Source organism: Dicentrarchus labrax, unplaced genomic scaffold (genome assembly GCF_905237075.1).
Source record: "Dicentrarchus labrax unplaced genomic scaffold, dlabrax2021, whole genome shotgun sequence".
NCBI classification, from domain to species: Eukaryota; Metazoa; Chordata; class Actinopteri; family Moronidae; genus Dicentrarchus; species Dicentrarchus labrax.
Genome location: NW_026136714.1, coordinates 8,109,751 through 8,128,375, shown reverse-complemented (window position 1 = coordinate 8,128,375; position 18,625 = coordinate 8,109,751). Strand labels below are relative to the sequence as shown.

General features: G+C 40.2%; 2 protein-coding genes across 2 annotated transcripts in view; both read right to left on the bottom strand.

Moving 5' to 3' along the window:
* Nucleotides 1-129: 129 nt before the first annotated feature.
* egr3 (early growth response 3) lies at nt 130-9,120 on the bottom strand. The gene is made up of 2 exons (XM_051422664.1): nt 8,581-9,120; nt 130-5,944 (listed from the first exon to the last, which is right to left on the bottom strand). The coding sequence occupies exons 1-2, from the start codon at nt 8,732-8,734 to the stop codon at nt 4,866-4,868; spliced, it is 1,233 nt and encodes a 410-aa protein (XP_051278624.1). The 5' UTR covers nt 8,735-9,120; the 3' UTR covers nt 130-4,865.
* Nucleotides 9,121-14,319: 5,199 nt separating this feature from the next.
* Nucleotides 14,320-18,625, bottom strand: part of LOC127376096 (phosphatidylethanolamine-binding protein 4) — a 50,568-nt gene continuing 46,262 nt past the window's right edge. The window contains exon 7 of the mRNA XM_051422674.1: nt 14,320-14,533. Coding sequence (XP_051278634.1) covers nt 14,442-14,533 — 92 coding nt within the window. The 3' untranslated portion in view covers nt 14,320-14,441. The remainder of the gene's footprint in view (nt 14,534-18,625) is intronic.

The window sequence follows — 18,625 nt, the reverse complement described above, 5'->3', positions numbered from 1 at the left end:
TTTTTTATATATATATATATATATAAAATGAGTGTATAATACAGTAAATGAAATGCGCGTGAATGCGTGTATTGCCCCTTTACGCAGTGCGTGTGCGCGCGTGCACGTGGAGACCCAAGTAAACTGAAGGCAAGTGATATTTTTCTTTATTCAAGTACTTACATAGAAATAACAAAACAATTGCATTACAACAAACTGAAGTGCCAGGTAAACAGGGGAGCACATCTCCCCATCACAAGGATATAGTAAAATTCATTTCAATATTCAGCTCATCATAAAAGGACCTTATTATAAGGTAATAAAAACATGAAATAGGCTAAAGACATCCACAACATTTTAAACAAGACCCCTTGTTTTCTTAAAAAAAAAAAAAAAAGCCAACATAACAGTTATCCCAGTGTGTGTTTTCAATTGTCTGTCTTGAATTGTTGTTGGGTTTATCCCATTTCACCCAATGTGACTTTTATTTTCATGCATAATAAAGAAATGAGCACCACCCACAGCATCGAGGGTAGCACTTTGGAACATTTCCGTGCACATGCAAACATGAGGATATACTGCAATGAAAAGGAAACACAACACAACAGAAAACGGTGAGTATCGACTCCATCTGAACACTATAGTGTCACTGTTGAAGACCACAAAATCCCTGAAGCCACCCTGTAGTCCATAAGATGACATGAGTAGCCGATAATATCTACACATTAATGAAACCTCTTCAAACGTGAGTATTTTTTTTTTAAATCCTGTAATTATTAATTGTCATGAATGAGCCCAAACCTATTGCCCTGCCCAAGGCCAACTTCACGGAGACTAAATCAGTTAAACACAAAAATTAGCACAAGGCTGCCTTCAACTGCAAGCGGACTGAGGTCACATTTATGATTTGTTGCTCCTGTGGAGTTCTCATCACATATTGTTTTTGATCAGCCAACCCTGCAACCCAGTTTGGCACAAAGATGGCTGCTGATGTTGGCTCACATCCAACATGGAGCGAGAACGAGGATGAGGCAAATTCCAATTTCAGAGCGTTCAGCCGCCCACTTTTGGACAATAGAACATAAAAAAACATAAAATAAATTATTCTTGGAGAAGCACTATTAAGAGGGGGTTGTTTCTGAGTTTGTTTTACAAGTCACTGACATATATCTATAACGTTCACACATTACACAGAAGGATTTTTGTTCAGAAGAACATGGTGCAGCCTGTATTGTTGTTCAACTACCAAACTATTAGAGGAATAAGATAGAGGGGATCATATAAATTTTACAAAATCTATCTGTCCATTACAAAAGTGTCACAAAACAAAAGTGACAAACACAGTGAGATGATATGACTGATGAAATATTGAGTTTGCAAAGTTGTAATTACACGGCCTCATTTAGATGTGGAAATAGTTTGGTGTAGTCTCCGCCTTACTCTGCATCATTCCTTAACACAAAGCAACATAAACACAGTTTTCTCTCAGAGGAAGCCACATTCTATATATTATAATTAAAAAACATCCATTCTCACCAGCAAAGTGTTAAATCAAGAGCACACAAGAGCATACTTTTTGGTCAAATAAATTCAAAATGAGCCTATAATCAGTGTCTAACATCAAATTATTCTAGGTAAACAATAAAGATAAACATTTTGTATTTCCTATCACCTCATGTATTATATATATATTCTTTTGTGCTGACTCCATGAGGCTGTCTGCTACATGATGTTTACATTGGAGGCCATTACTCCTTGCAAGATTTAACCTGGCAAATGTCACTCTAATGTTTGAATCTTAGTTGTTGTTGAGCTAATTATCTGGGATCAGAAATAAGAAAAGCTGTGTTATCTAGTGTGTAAAAAGTTCAAATTGTAAAGTTTGTTAAGTTGTGATTTTCATTTGAGCATTCAGCATTTTATTGAGATAAGCCCAGAACATTTTCATTTGTCAATGACCATCCATGCACTAAAATAACATATTTTTTATAATACAAAACTTCAGATTTACAGTTAGATACAGTTAGGGTGTGTAACATTTTAAACTATCTGAAAAAGTGCAAGGAGGTCTGTTCATTTAACCATGTAGATGAGTTGAGAAAAGGCTCTCTGAGGCCAAATTAATTGGAAAATAAGTGGACACTTGCCAGGAAGCTCAGCAGTGAAAACTGGTTGTTACAGGAAAGGAAAAGCATGGCCTTGGAAGCTCATTTCTGCATGCACTGTGTTCTCTGTGGCACTACTTTTCTGAACCTTTCTTTTGGCCTTTGCATTTGTCAGTCGATATTCTCTTTAAATCTGATTGCATGTCTACTGAACAGGACTATACTTTTTTACAGCAACATTTATAGAAAATTCTCTGCCTCGCATAGAGCATACACTCCTTAATAGTCAGAGAGCACAACCAATAAACAGAAATATTGTCAGTCAGTGTAGATGGAGAAAATGTTTCTTTTAAAAGAAGGAGAAGTTTATCTGGTATTTGAGTAATAAACTTAAACAATAAAATCTTAACACTCCTCAAATAATACATTAACAGTAATGGAATAAATGTGAATGATTTGTTTAGTAAAACCAGTGCCAATATTTTTGACATATGGGACTTATACTACCCTTGACAGAAGTAAATACCTCCTGATTTTTCAAAATTCACCATTTTCCATTGTTTTTTGACCAAAAGTGTAATAAATTAATTGTAATAGATGGAAATGCCTTTTTTGTATCTCAGTTACAACTTTTCTGCTTGTGCTCCACAGAGCCATGATGTCGTCTTGGAGAAAAAGAAAGCCCTTCCTGCTTTATAGAGATAAGTTTAAAACAAAACATTCCTGAGAAAAAAGCAATTATGCTGGCATCAGTGAGTTTGATGTGGTCACTGCTGTGCATTTGTCAACGCTGTTATAATGCACGTTTAAGACCCAATAGAAGCTAATGGAAGAGATTAGCCTCCGCAGAATGTTTCATTGAATGACACAAGAGGTATTTCCTTCTATCAGGACAAAAATCAATAAGGAACCACACATAATAAATATTGACATTGCCCGGTAACGTGTTTTGTTTAAGAAAGGATCCAATCATTTAGTCTCCGAGAACAACCAGTGTTTTCTATACGATGGGGGAAGATGTGTTAATTGAAATAACTGATTCTGACTATAATGGAGATACACAAAATGTAAAAAATCTTGTTGTTTATTCAGAGAACACATTAGTGCTTTCTTAAACCAGTTATCACTTTAAAGCGTACAGATGGTGCAAATGCTATTATTCTTTTTTTCTTTTATGGAAGATAATACACCATATTTGGCACTATTGTAGTGCTCCAAAAAATTTTGCAATGACCTATGACAACAAAATATTCTGTATTATAACTACATTACTAAAAGCTTTAAGACACATTCCGCACAAGCATTCAGTCAATTGAAAGTTCTTGTTTATGCAGACATTTGTATTTACATAGTGTGCATGAAGGCATGCACATATATGCACAATTTAATACTGAGTTATGGTGCATTTGACATTTGAGTACAAAAGTGAAACTTCTACTGTAGCTACCTGCATACATTTTTGTATACTGTACAAAAACAACAACTCTTTAGTTTACAACTCAGACTCAGTCTCGCTGTATTAGAAAAGATGTAAACATGGATTTGGACATTTTAATTTTTCTTTTTACCATTTGCTGCTCATCTTTTGGTGATATAAACCAAGTAGTAGTTTAGACTTTTTACACTGTGAAACCTTATTCATCTTTGCTTTCATATACTGCTGGTTTGCAACCCAGTGTCATTTATTTAAGTAGTTCAGTCTGTCTAACTGTGCTCATAGTTAATTTGATTTACGGGTCGGTGGCATATGTCATGAATATATTGCATATAATTGCAGAACTCAAGAAAACTGAAAAAATGAACAGTATTGGTGAGCTTTTCGAAAAAAGCAACAGAAATTATATCTGGTAACACCACATAAAGCCACCATATAAAAAGGCAACAAAAATACACAGTGTCTCTCAGTGACTACAAATAAATAAGTATTGGCAAAGGCATTGATTGCTGCAGGCATGTTTGTTTTATAAGTACAGGTTACAAGACAGGACATCGGTTTGGTTTGTGTAACCCAGTTCAGTCATTATCTAGATTTAACCTAGATTGTGCAGATAAATCTAAATCAGAGATACGTTGTTTGAATGTGATCTGTCCTTCAACTCAACATGTTTGCTGAACTGATGTCACTTTTATGTTTGGCAAATGTCAGGCACAATAATCAGAACAAGGTTGGCTGTATCACCACAATACATTTGGCACATTCTTTTGAGAAAACAACATTCAAATAGAAAATAAAAACACGACACCTCAACAAAATAAAACAACAAAAAGACAGTCAAGTGCCACTAATAAGGTATCCATGACAGTACACAAATATAACCAATTGCACTTTTAAACAGCCTAATAAAATTAATGCATACCTCCCAGACAACTCACCCTTTAACCCTTTAACTAAGCTCCATTGTAATTTTGTCTGTTTTGACCCTTATGATGGATTCTGGCTTCCTTCCAAATTAGATAAATTTACAAAAATGTATCCACACTAAAACCTATAGATACACAGTGGCCTTTTAGACAGAATGTGCCAAGGTGCCCTTCTTTGTGTTGGCACTGTGTTACAGTAGCTGAGGCTCTGAGTTACTTGAAGGAGAAGGGCGTAGCAGCCTTTCCCCTCTTACTTAAACTAAAGGCATCCATCTCAAAATAGAAGGAACTGAAAAGAGCAGTGGGGTGTAAAAGAGAGGAAAAGAGTCACCTATTTATCTCATAGTGGACGTGATCCCTTCTTCCTAAGTCTCTTTATGGGGCATGGTGAGGGTCCAGTCCATGTGCACGTAGTGACGGTCATGAAGTCCCCACCGTTGGCCCCCCACAGGAGCTGGGTGGTGAGCTGTGGCTCCCAGCTGCCCCACTGTTCTTGTCAGCTGGCTTCTTGTCCTTCTGTTTCAGGTGAACCTTTGCGTGTCTCTTTCGCTCGTCACTTCTGGCAAACTTGCGTCCACAGAACTCACAGGAGAAGGGTTTCTCGCCCGTGTGTGTGCGGATGTGTGTGGTCAGGTGGTCACTCCGGCTGAAGGAGCGCATGCATATTCGGCACTGGAAAGGTTTGTGACCTGTGTGGATGCGAAGATGACGTGTGAGCTCGTCTGAGCGTGAGAAGCGTCTGTCACAGTTCTCTGCCGGACAGGCATGCGGCCGTTCGTGGACGGGGGTTTTGCTGGGACGGTTGGGGTACTTCCTTGGTCGGATGGGTTTGAGGGTGAGAGTCTGGGGCGGTGGGTGGTGCTGAGGAGGGTGCTGCTGCCCACCGATGAAACCTGGGTGAATCTGCTGCTTATCTTTGAACGCTCTGATGGTCTCCAGGGGTGTGATGGGTGGAGGGTTGACCCGGATGGGGTCCATGGTCTGGAAGGGCTTGTGCTCCATCACACCAACCTCCCCCTGATGATGGAAAAGGTTGTAGTCAGGGATCATGGAGAAAAGGCTGCCATCCATGGAGGCTTTGGATGTGGAGTGATAGTCATTGCCAGGGTAGGCTAGACCCGTGCTGGTGGCAGGGCTGTGGTGGAAGGAAACCTGGTCCTGGTACAGGTCGCTGCAGGTGGAGTACGCAGGCAGTGGCGGACCATATACCTGCTCCAAATCTGACGTCTGTCCGCCCATGCTGGCTGCGGAGGATGATGTCTGTGTCGTTACCGTGCCGGGCGATGGTGAAACGCCCAGGATCCCTGCACTGACAAGACTGATGATATTGTTATCAGAGCACCAGCCAGAGCCACCAATGCCACCTGACGGAGGAGTGTCAAAGGCAAACTTCCCCAGATAAGTGACAGTCTGCCCGCTGCGGTTGGACTGGAAGCTGGAGCCATACTGAATCTCTGCGGTTGCTTTCTCGCTTCCCATGCCCAGATCCATGATATTATCTAGATAAAAAGCAAATAAAAAACAGATATCATGAACAAATCATCCACATGGTTGCCTCAAACATGAATATTAAATGCAATCAGTTGGGAAGAAAATCTTTTAAAAGTGATAATGTGGCACAAGTTCTGAAAAAAAGTAAAGGAAATTCACTTTGTCAAGCTATATCAACTTGAAGTGACAGTCCTTGGTTTGTCCAAAATTCAGCTTTTCTGCATGTCTCTGTAATAGTGTGCCAACAAGAGATCAAAAATAAAAGAAGTCCAATACAGTTCATGAAGAAATGTGAGCACTGTCAGACCTTTAAGTTAAGTGAGTGACTGCTGCATGTGAGACAGTGGTGTCTCTCTCTCTCTCAGATCCCACAAGCTCTCATAAATCAAGACCTAAACACCCCCTTTGATCCAGTCATTGTGTCCCTCAGGAGGACAGCCAAACTGAATGGCAAGATCTGATTTCTTTACAGCAGGGAGGATTATAAGGCAGACGCCACATCTATCACGCTCAAGGATTCAAAACACATTTGCAGCAAAGAACATCTGCACATAATGGGGGTAAAATTTTAAGTGTTTCCTATCCAATGTCTGCATTAGTGAGCTTAACATTTATTTCGCAAAATTTACTTGATATTTTAATTGTCGAGAATCATACGCTTCACACTGAATACTCACACACACGCACACACATATTTAACTTATTCCAAAGACCCCATAAAAAAACATCAAATGCAGATGTGCTTAATGGGGATACATTTATGTCCTGATCATGCTCTGAAGGCTTAATGTGAGACATTCGAAAAGAATTCTTTCTGAAACGGAAGTTAAAATAGACGTCTCTTTTCATTTTCAGGAGATCATACACAGGGGTGCTTATGTACTCACTCCCAGTAATTACAGCCTGCTGGAATTTGGCTAAAGGCAAATCATAATGAAACACACAAAAGCAAAATTACATATATTTCACAATACCATTAAACACACAAGGTACATTGGAGCAATGAGACTTGTGGTGTAATTTTATTATTATTATTTTGATAAGGCATTTAGAGAAGAAGCCTGAGTTGATAGTATTCATTTTACTCTAAGTCTTTAGTCTTTTGGGGTGAGCAGTGGGGCATTTAAAGAGAATGAGGGGCATCAAATAAAGTCATCACTCTTTTCTTGTGGGGCAATATTGAAGAGCACAGCACACACCTGCTTCACCTGTAAAATGGCAGCAGGATACTTTCAAATTGTATTATTTTTATTTGCCCAAATTAAATATATACACATTTTAGAGCTTATAATGTGAATTTTACCAAGATCAGACCCAACTGAAACATCTGCAGTCTGCAGCATCTTTTTCTCCTCTTCCAGTTTTAATCAGTTTGTTTAAATATCTCCTGTCAGAGGTCGCACAAAATACATTTTATTGCCGTGTTTATAGAAAAATATAATATGTCACATGCATGACATGAAATTGACGTCCCTTTTATTTAATTCCCTTATTTAAAAAATTACACAGACTATTTTTAAGACCTGGCGCTGTGATAATTAATTAACGCACACTTCTCAGGTATATAAGAGGGTCAGATTTCGGGTTAAATTCAAACTGAGGTGTTGTTTTAATTTGTGAACAAAAAGACTTGAACATAAAAAATGATTCATGAACAAAGTTCGACATGGCAAATGTAAATTGTGGCCACTGTATTACATGCCACACAAGAAAACTAAAGATTTAGTGTATTTCGTGCAGCATTGACCCATCACCTCAGGGTGAACCTGTACAATTAGTGATTGATTTAATGCCAACACTGAGCCGAACCAACAAGTCATCTTTATGTAGGCGTTTGAATTAATCAGAAATATACATTAATCCGGACTAAGCAATAAATCAATCCATATATTCGGCCTCGCAATATGAGATAGTGAATATAAGATGGTTCAGGGGCCTGGCGTCTAAATATGTTTCAAATGGGGAAAAGCAGCCACACACGCCTACTAAAATCCAATCTGTGACATGGTAATAGAGTTGTGAATGAAAGTCATTGTCTAAAGTAGTTGACCCATCTTTGCGGATGGATATTATATTAATAAATCAGTGGCATTCGTAGTTTGACTACATTAATTTGACACATTTTGTCATAAGCACAGATTTCAGTTTCAATCAGCCGGTTGCGTTTTTAGAGGACTTTGCGTAAAACAGCCTTTTTTTTCCACAGCCGTTCATAACACATTTCCTCAAACACGCCTCGGCTTCGGAGAATTAAAACCACTATAAATACGGTGGCTTTGCGTCAATATAATATCATAGCTGATTATTACTAAAAAACTTTTGATATGAGTCCAGTTGCCCTTTTTTTTCCACGTTGCGCTTGAAATCCTGACATTTCTGCTACGGACAAGGCAGAAAAAGAATAAAAAATATGACACGGCCGATCTGAAAGTCAGTCATTTTAAAGGTGTATCTAAATCACATTGGGCAACGTTACACCTGACCCCGAAAAAGTATTCAGTACGGGAATCTGCCTTTGTGCGCAACAGCCAGAGCGCAAACAGGTGCTCCAAAGCCCCAAGACAACTGTTGCCTTTTCGCGCACATCGCAGTTTGAGCCACTTTAATCAAAACACACACGTGAAAAAGTATATTAAAATCTTACCTGTGTTCATCTGTGAATAGTGGTTAATAGATTCCGTATTGGTGAAAATATTCATAGACGTCGGGATGTCCTCTTCTGGGTAGAGACTGTCAGGGATCGTGTTTATTAAACTGCTCATGGTAAGAGGGAGCTTCTCCGCTAGTTTCCCTGTCATAGCAGTTATATTCAGTCCGACATTTATAAAAGGACAACGCGCAGGTATCCAAGTAGTTACACACACAAAAAACAAAAAACAAAAAACAAAAAAACAGCGGGTGTTCTCAAAGTGGAAAACACAGGTGTGGATCAGGCGTGAAAAAAAAGGAGAGGAGCAGGGATGGATCCTGTTGCTGTAGCTATCCAAGTATCCCGCGGAGGACGAGCAGCGCTGGTTATCTCCTCCTGTGTGATCACAGGCTATTGTTGTTATTAATCTGATCACTGTGGAAGCTGATGGGCTGCTTGTGGGGGAATTTGAAGTCTGTGAATCAGTGGAGGAGGTGGTGGTGTTGGTTGCACAAGAGCGGCTCTACTTGCTCTATTGAGGCTGGATAGGGGACTCCAGTTTGCCTGTATTAAATAGGGGGATGGAACATTTGCGTGACGTAGATGACCATATATGGACAGAGCACCCAGCGCCAGGCTCTCCGCGCGTCAGTCGGTGGAAACTAGAGTGGAGGCAAAAGGCTCCGACAGATAGATAGATACAAAGTTACCAAAAAAAAAAAAAAAAAAAAAAACCCTACATGTCAACCTCCAGCGGCGTCTCCTTCTTCGGGATAAGCCCGCGGTTCTCCTCTTTCCTTGTGGAAAACACGACAGCGTGTTATCTTCTATCTTTTGTCAGACATTATGATATCCATCCCTGGACTATCAGGCACACTGGGAGCTATTTAAGCAACTGTGTGAGAGAAAGAGAGTGTGTTGTGGCTATAGGGGCTGACTACTTTATGTAATAACAAAGGTATACGTGCTGTTTTTTTAATATTCCACATATGCTGATCAAATTCTGGAGACTTTTATTTGTTGATTTTACTTTCAAACTACTTTTTTTTGTCCAAATGAGCTGATAGAAGATGACTTTGCATGGTGTAAGTGCTTTGGTGTGCATGCATACACGTCCTGTATTGCAGAAAACGAGTTCAAACCCCGTTTTCTTTTTGTGCAGTAACACTTACAAAGACAGTAATTGACGGAGTTAATCGCTTGTAAATATTGCATGCGCTTTGTAAATCCAAAGGCTTGCTTTGACTTGGAGCCCAAGTGACCGCTTAAGTGGAAACTCCAAATAAGGCAGTGTCCGGCCCCGCCCCTTCGTGTCTGTATTTGGACATGTGAGTTCCGGGTGAAGTAGTAGTGGAAAAGTGATCGGAAGTCAAAGACGTTCAAAGAGATGACAGTGGACAAAGCGTCATGGCTCGATTTTCACCAAGTTTGCCAAGTTGTGAAAAAAAATCTACACTTATAATGCTTCTGAAATATCCCCTTATGATTCGGTGTGTTACCAAAAAAAGCCAAGAGTTACTAAAAGCCTGTGGGTCATTCACTGGTCTCACATGTATCACTATCACATCATAGTTATCAGCTTTTTTTATACTCAGGAATAATAGATTAGTCAAGATTGGCTTAGTTTTGGTATGAACTTGATATATTTTCTGCTGTAGATGCAATAATATAAAACACACAGGCCTTTGCAAAATTCACAGAAAATATTGAATGAAATGTCAGTGCCTGAATATTCAGACCTGAGAAATTAATAGTACCTCAATGAACCAGAAGTGTAAACAGAGTGTGTGGGAGAATGAGTCTGAATCATGCTCTGTGTTTAGGGGGCTTACACAAACAGAGCAGCCAGTGATCTTGTGTGTTTCATTACCACAGGCGTCCTCCGTGTGTATGTGTGTGTGTGTGTGTGTGTGTGTATGTGTGTGTGTGTTTTATGAGCGGCAATGATACCACCGGGCACAGCAGAGTCCTCTCACGGTGTCTTGTACCCTCAATCCACAAAATAAACAACAATGATCCTGATAAACACTGTTCAAAATTCGACACTCTTGTGTCCGACCAGAGATGTATTTTTAATGTTGACTTCATCATCTGCCTCATTCTGACTCACTCCCTAAACTTGCTGTCTGTATTAGTTTTGCACATCTTTTATCCAGGTCAAAAGGCACCACAAGTTGAAATGGTAATCTGTCTTGAGGAGCACACAGAGTTGAAGCTAAAAGTTACACAATGTCTATCTGCATATGTACAGATATTATCAGGCCTTATTTAAAGACTAGTGATTTTGTATTATTTTTATATTTTTGTCCCCATTTAATCTTCTGATACACGGACTGTCAAATCTGGTTGAAATTTAGTTCTACATATGTTAAGAGGCTGTTAATGTTACATGTTACACATCTTTTGTAACATAATTTGGATAGGTCACAACAATTGCTGGGCAGCTTATTAAGAGTTTGATGTCTATCAAGCAAACCCATTTAGAAATAAATGAATAAATGTTAAAAAAGTTAAATGGTTAAACACATTCTGAACAACAACAAAAACAATCTCTGGAGAGTGAATGTGTGAACATATGAATTAAGCCCTTAATTGTATACCATTACATAATTAAACAAACCCAGGAATGTATTACATATAGTCAGTTTGGACTAAATAACAGGAAAGCATGGCAGTATAATGTAATACAGAACAATGCTATGATGTATGGGCTCATAAATTACATAGCTTAAACATACAGGCTATTATAAGCTTATAATTTCTGCTAAGGTAGAACTTATTGCTGGGTTATTGTATCCGAATGTGTTGTATATTTTGTCCACCCCATGAAGTTGCACAGATTGATCGATGCAGTAGGAGAAATCCACGGAAAAAGGGTGCCTTAACTGTCGTGTTTATGGATGCAAAGCGTTGAGAGAATTCCCTCAGGTGAGATGGAGGACTTACTGTACGGTGTCTCTCCTCTGGGCGTTTTTGTGGCTCTGTGGTTGGAAAGTTGGCCAGCCCAGCTGGAACACCTACCTGTTGCAGGCTTATTTCCTCGACTGTGAGCTGGGTCACATGGGGCTGGCCTGCAGTGTTTGACTACGGGTTGCGGCGTTACATCTCTTTGACTGCAGAGTCCGGGCTCCTTTGCATACAGGGATTCCATGGAAGACACAGCAGGCTCATTTTAAAGCACAGTGGAAAACTAACCAGGCACTTTGGATATATAGTCAAATTAGTTTTGTTTTTCCAAGCTTCACGGGGGAAGGCTAAAATTGTTGTTCCTTGCAGTTATTCGAAGAGCTGGAAAAGATAAATTGTTGCCAATTATAGCAACAGTAACCTTACATCCTTTCATGAATTTCATTATACAAACCTGTGTTGTAAATGACAATTAAATAACCTTGTATCCTTATTTTACATTACATTTTAAAGCAAGTGCCTTTATTGTAATTATATAATCATAGCGTATAATGAGAAATATTTTCTAATTAGGTTGACCAATCTCCCTATAATGATGTTCTAATAAGCAAATGATCACAAAAAGACCTCATATCTCAAGCACTAACAGCCTTTTATTTAAGCTTACCAGTTATGCAGTGGTATAAGTACAAGTAACACCCATAAAGGTTTATTTTGATTCCCATTAGGTCCTGTATTTTACATAATCATGAAAATTAGCCACTGCTATCTTCTGTATATTTGCAGTTTCATTTTTCCCAGTTAATAGGAGAGATAAAAACATGTTTTGAAGACACAAGGCCAACACAGACACCTTAGCAAAAATGCACCTTGTTGGTGAATGTAGACACATGTTTAATAGAGCCTAGAAACAGAGATATTCATGTGAATTTTCTTCAGAGGCAGTATTTAAATCTCCAGGTGGACTAAACTGCAACCAAATCTCTGCAGTCAGATTTGCAGAACAATACCAGTCTGTTGGGGGTCAAACACACAGAAAATAAATGCTGCAAAGTGGTCAGCAGACCATACTGTTGACATGCATTGAACAGATGCCACACTCAAATTCATTTTGCCACTGCTCACAACAAGTGATGAACCGCAGAAATTCTCCAGTGAAATAAATCTCCTGCACTTCTTCAGCAGCACATAGAAAAGAAGAATGGAGACTCAAATCACCATGCATATTAGATCACTTAGTGCCGGTTAGGCAATTGAATTGATTATACAAATTCCTTTTAATTAATGTAAGTTTGAATAAATTAAGAAAATATTAAATGCCTTTCCCATATCATCAGGGGATGTGAGAAGTTATTTTTTTTCAGAGAAGGCAATATACTGTGCACTGTTGAACTACAGCTGTCAAGTTTTTCTTAATCATAATATTTCAACTCTCCTGACATATGGAGTAAAAATAAACACATTCAAGGAAGCTGAGTGGCAAAACCCAGCTGTTTTGGCAGGATATCTCCAAGATATAAAGGAGAAAAAAAATGCACAGTGTATTTGGAAGTACAAATCTTGGCATTTCAATGGTGCACTGATGGATTCAAGTAGGTGGTTTTTTGGAAGAATACTCTCCCACTTGGCATGCTTTACAATGAGTGTGGAATTATACTCTACTTGCCAATTGTTAAAAATGTGATTTCATAAGTCAAATAAGATGAGTAAATCAAGGTCGAGAGCGATATTCCAACCAACGAATACTTAACATTTGTTCAAAAGCAACGGACCGTCTGACTTACTGTGTGCTCAAGTGCATTGTTTTGGTTGATTTGTTTGTGGACGCGGCTGCTTTGACTGCTAAGTCGGGGAAGCAAACAAAGCAGATGCAGGACAATTTGATCAATGATCTCCCAGAGTTCATCGAGAGGGCACATAGGGGTTTACCAAGGCTGGCTTAACCACCAAAGGAACAAAAACCTCCATTACCTACTCCTGCCTAGCCCACTGATGAGACACCAAATTAGGGTCAATGAAACCACCAACTAAAGATTGATCATCAGAACATCAAAGTCCCTCATGTAAATCCAGCCTTTTTCAGACATCTGGGGTATTGATACAAACCCCTCCCAGAGGAGAGTTGCTGGTTAGAAACCAATATTCCTCATGGGGGGTACTCTGACCCACCCTCTACAAAGACCCGTGAAGTCTGAAAAGTATCTCCCCGTGAAAGGGTTGAAAAGTTTATCCACACCATCCTCTACAGACCCGCCAGGTGAGCCTCCTATGCAACTGTCCAAAGTTCAAAACGGGTTCATTGTCCCAAAGTTACATTCAAGGACACTTCAACATGTGTTAGAGCAGCTTTCACTTCAAAAAAATCAATCAGGGATCTGAAAGCATCTCAATGTTTCCAGCTGAGGTGACAGTGGTCAATGGAAATATGATAAACAATTACACAAACAGTAAGTTCCCTTCACCCAATACACCACAGGCCCTGCAGCCCCTCCCCCTGCCACTCTGTAGAGTATTTTGGTTCAAGTTCCACTGCGGCATCCGGCTGTGTTGCGGTCTCGGTTTCACCTCCCACTTCCTTTTTTTGGCCCTGACGTGTTTCCGCCCCTGAATTAGAATCAACTCTTTCCACACTGAGTTGTGATATCAGGCCGTCTTCCTTCTCTTACCAACAGCGTTCGGAAACTAATAAGAAATCCCCAGTGAGGTCAAAATCTATCTCCCAAATCCTCGGCTCCAGACCACGTGACAGAGATACAGGGCAACATCAAAACCTAGCAGCTTCCGTAACACAAAGAGGAAATCTCTCTCTAACCTAGCGATAAGATAGAAGCAAAGAGGGACGACCTGTTGCAAGCTTTGAAGAATTGATGCAGTTTATTTACGGAAAGTGGGGAAACATCTTATGTTCAATCATTGTACTGACAGATAATACTGACATATAAAAGATATTTCAAGCAGCTGAGCATCCATTAGTCTTTGTAGTTTTGGGTGAGAAACTGCACAGTTGCCACGGGCTCTCCCAGATCAAACCTTGAGACGAAGGCCCGGAGATCCCATTTACCTATTACGGTAAGACACATAAAGACAGAAATGTATTAGTATTTACAGATAATTGGAGGTGCAATGAACTTAAAATCATGGTTTGTTTTCAGTCTGATACAACACTGTTTTGCAGATAGATTAAAAATAACTTAAAGGAGTTAAACCTCACAAGTTTATAAGACATGTGTTTATCCTAACAATATCCTACATAAATTCAGCATAGTCTGAGTGCAATCTCTGGTGCATTACAAGAGTATTTCTCATGACCGCTCAGTCCATGTTTAAGGGATCTGAGGCCTAACTGAGCAGCACATGGCTCTGGGATGTGAGTCACTGAGAACAGCACTGCTGAAAATAAAACATGTTGCTGTAATGATGGAGGTGGGAACGCAAGGACGTATTGGCAAGAAGATATGATTCAATCGCCTGGACTGTTTTTTTCTTCCCTCCCCTTTTAAACAAACACCAGACGGCCATCCGGCTGGTATGACAATATCACTTCTTAGAATTTGACAACCGCTGATTCCCTGCAGCTTCCCCTCCCTTTACAAAAAAAAAAGACAAATTCACAATTATCATTCCAAGGCAACAAAATCCTGCATGCTTTAAACTTGCAAACTTCAACAGATTCTAGAGAGACTGAGTGTATGTTTGGGTGTACATAAGACAATACCGTGCTCCGTAATCCAGGGAATCGCTGACATTCTGGTATTTCCGTATGTGGAGTAATTACATTAACAGATGCTCAAGAATAGGCTAGGAAAGTTAATCTTTTGAAAAGAAAGCCAACTATTGAAATGGTCCAAATCTGTAGAGAGAATGGTCTTATAGTTAGGGTTCGAGTCTGACTCTGCCTGGATAGAAACATTACAGCATTTCACCTCTGGCTGCAGCTGCTTTACAGGCCTTTGCTGTGGCTGTTTTCGCCATCAGAGAGCCACATTTTGTATCCTCCGTCATTGTGGAGGAGATCAGGGAGAAGAAATACACTCTGCCGCTGCCACGCACTTCAAGTGCACTCACCTTCCATCAATGCAGAAACAAATCACAAGGATTCATTTACATTTCAGACAAACTGTCTCATTCAAGTCTGTGATTTTTCAGGCTTTTAGAGAATATATTACTCTATTTAACTCTTATCAAATCATGAAGTAGAGCAATTATTTGCACAAGTTTTAAATATAAAATGACAGTTTTGCCAAATTATTACTCGACTATTTTTGGGTTCCTGCACACTTCCAAATCCTCTGTACATGTTTAAGTTATGAGACTGACACCTCTGTGTGTCCAGGGTTTGCCATGAGGTAAGGTCAGGTTCTGAGCTCAGCTGGGGAAGATGATACATAATAACGGGGAGATGAGCAGATGAGTACCTGAATCTTGCCAGGTCCTCTCTGTGAATGAGGATTGCCTGCAGAAAGGGCTCCGATAATCAAGTGAGGGCAATGGAGTCAAGTGACCTGTCTGTATGGTAGGGCATGGCCCCAGTGGCCCCTCTGGCCTGTGCTTCAGTGGGAGATAATGCACCGCCTCTGCAGATCCCCAAACTTCACTGCATGTTCCAGAACAAGGTCCCTCACACCTTATAGATAGTATTATAAAGAAAGGGTTGAGGAAACTGGGGGACAACAAACTTTACACTCAGTATGGGGATAAAGTTCACGAATCATGTGGCAGATTTTACTCTGATGTCAGTCATCCATTAGCAAGTCAAACTTTCGCTTTCCTTGTTCATAGAGAGAACCCTTCTCACACTAGTATTAGGCAACATTTTCTCTAACGGAGAATGTCACACTTAAGATCATTTTATTGTAGACTAACGATCAGACGGAGAGTCAAAACCAGGCGCTGCTTGTAAGGCTTTACACACATAATCCTGTCTAAAGCTGTGCAATCATTGGGCGCAATCCAAAATAAGGCGAATTCACAATATCTGGTGCTATCACGCTGGCTGGTACCCTGCAAATGCCTAGACTTACAAGTGACCTTAAAATAGGCTGGTGTCTGTTTGTAGTGCAGAGACGTGTTTCCACCTCTCCCATCTGCCTGCTCATGGAAAGGACAGATAGTGTGGGACCTGAGGGCGATGTTAAAGTCTTCCTGCCTCCCCTTTTGTTTCCACCTTGCTTCTCCGTCTGGGTATGGCAGGAAGATCAGGACTGCTGTGAGGTGACACAGAACTGCTACATTTAGTGGTGTGGGCGGTGTCCCTGTTAAACCTCTTATAGTCTCTCAAAAATACTCAAAACCAAGTGATCCTGTTCATCGCAGTAGAGTGAGAGAAGCAATATCAGGGTAAGAGCTTTACTGAGCTTTATCATAACAACATTCATAGTCATAATGATGCAGTCCTAGAATCATGAAGGGGAATTTCTTTGTGGACGTTAGAGGTCAGGGGTCAACCCAAGAACCTCTGGAGCAGAGACGTTTCTCACTCAGAGATACTACAGCGGGGAAGATGACCTGTGTTGAGGATCGGTGTCACACTGTTTGGCTGCCGATCTCAGCTCACAGCCTGCTGTCAATATAGCAGCGTACATTATTACCAAATGCTGTCGCCTTGCCGCCAGGCTTCATGTTCAGTCCCAAGGGACATGTCACATGTTGGACTGTATTCCGGGTTAGTATTCGTCACCTGTCACATTGCAGGAAAAATATTTTGTGTTTTGTCCTTCAGTTCCTATTTTTCATGATAAATGACACAAAAAAATGTATTATCAGAATAGTTGCTGACAATCAACTAATTGACTAATCAACTAATCATTTCAGCTATTACTACAAGTAATGGTTATGTTCATTATCGATTAATATGTGATTGTTTTCTTTGTTTAGCAACCATTTGGTCTATACATTGTGAGACAATAGTGAAAATGCCCATCACAATTTCCCACAGTCCAAGATAACATCATCAAATTCTGTTTTATCCATCCAACAGTCAAAAACCAAAAGATATTCAGTTTACTATCACATATGACAAAGAAAATCACCAAATCTAGCTCCTCAAAGGATTTGAGAAGCTGAAATTGTTGCTTAAAAAAATGATGTGAATAATTAATCTATTATATTCATATGGAAAGAGTAATTGATTTATTGTGTCAGCTCTAATTAATTACAGCAGTGAATTCTAACAATACTATAAAGCTATTTATGGATGATGGGAGTTGAGGAAAAATCTAGAAACTTTTACCCCAAACCTGGGGTCTGTTAAAAAAAAAAAAAAAAAACACAACCAGCCAAACATGTAAAATGCCAAAGTGTTCCTTTAAGGCAGCCGACTCCTGGCTGAAACTCAGGCCTGCTGTAGCAACCAAATCCTGGCTCTCTTGACTCCACGCAGCTCTGATTAATGGTAGAGGCTGTGGGTGGGTGGTAGACATGGATCTGCCCATTACCACACTGCAACATTGCAAATGGCTTCAATTACTGTGGAGTGTGCTGAGCTGGCAGTAGGGGCTCTAGGAGGCAAGATGAGCAACGTGCACCATCCAGCAGCTAACTCCACTGTGATCCATTCATTCACACAACACGATCGTCACGTACATCCTCTCCCCTGGAATTTACCATGAAAAAACGGGGGGAAAATTGTCAAGAGCTGATCAATTTTTTTATTTTCAACTTAAATTTTCAGTCAATGCTGTTCTTCTCGTGTTCATCACAGTTTTTGTTTCGTATCAATCTACAGTATCTTCTGGGGTCCCAGTCAGGAGACAGGGGGCTGAATGTGTGAACAGTATATGTGCAAACCACTGTGTAAGCTGAAACAACACTAGATAGCCTCTCTCAAGGCCTTAGCGTTTCCCTCCCCGGCCTTGTTACACTGTTTCCCTTGACAAACTGACACTGAACAGTAGCAGGACATATTGAGAGCTTGCCAAGTGGCTAACAAGTATCACGAGGGCCTGTGTGCCCACGCCTGCCCCCCACCCTGGCACAGGGGCAGCCTCCAGTCAGGGACAGCCTTCCTGAGCCAGAGCGAAGGGGATTCCCTACGATCACGCCCCTGTGCCCGGTGCCAAGAGTGTAGCCCCCCTGTAGTTCCTTGTGTAACAAACCAGCTGTCTCCATCAGTTCACTGACCCACATTCATAACCTTAACACAGGAGGCACAGCA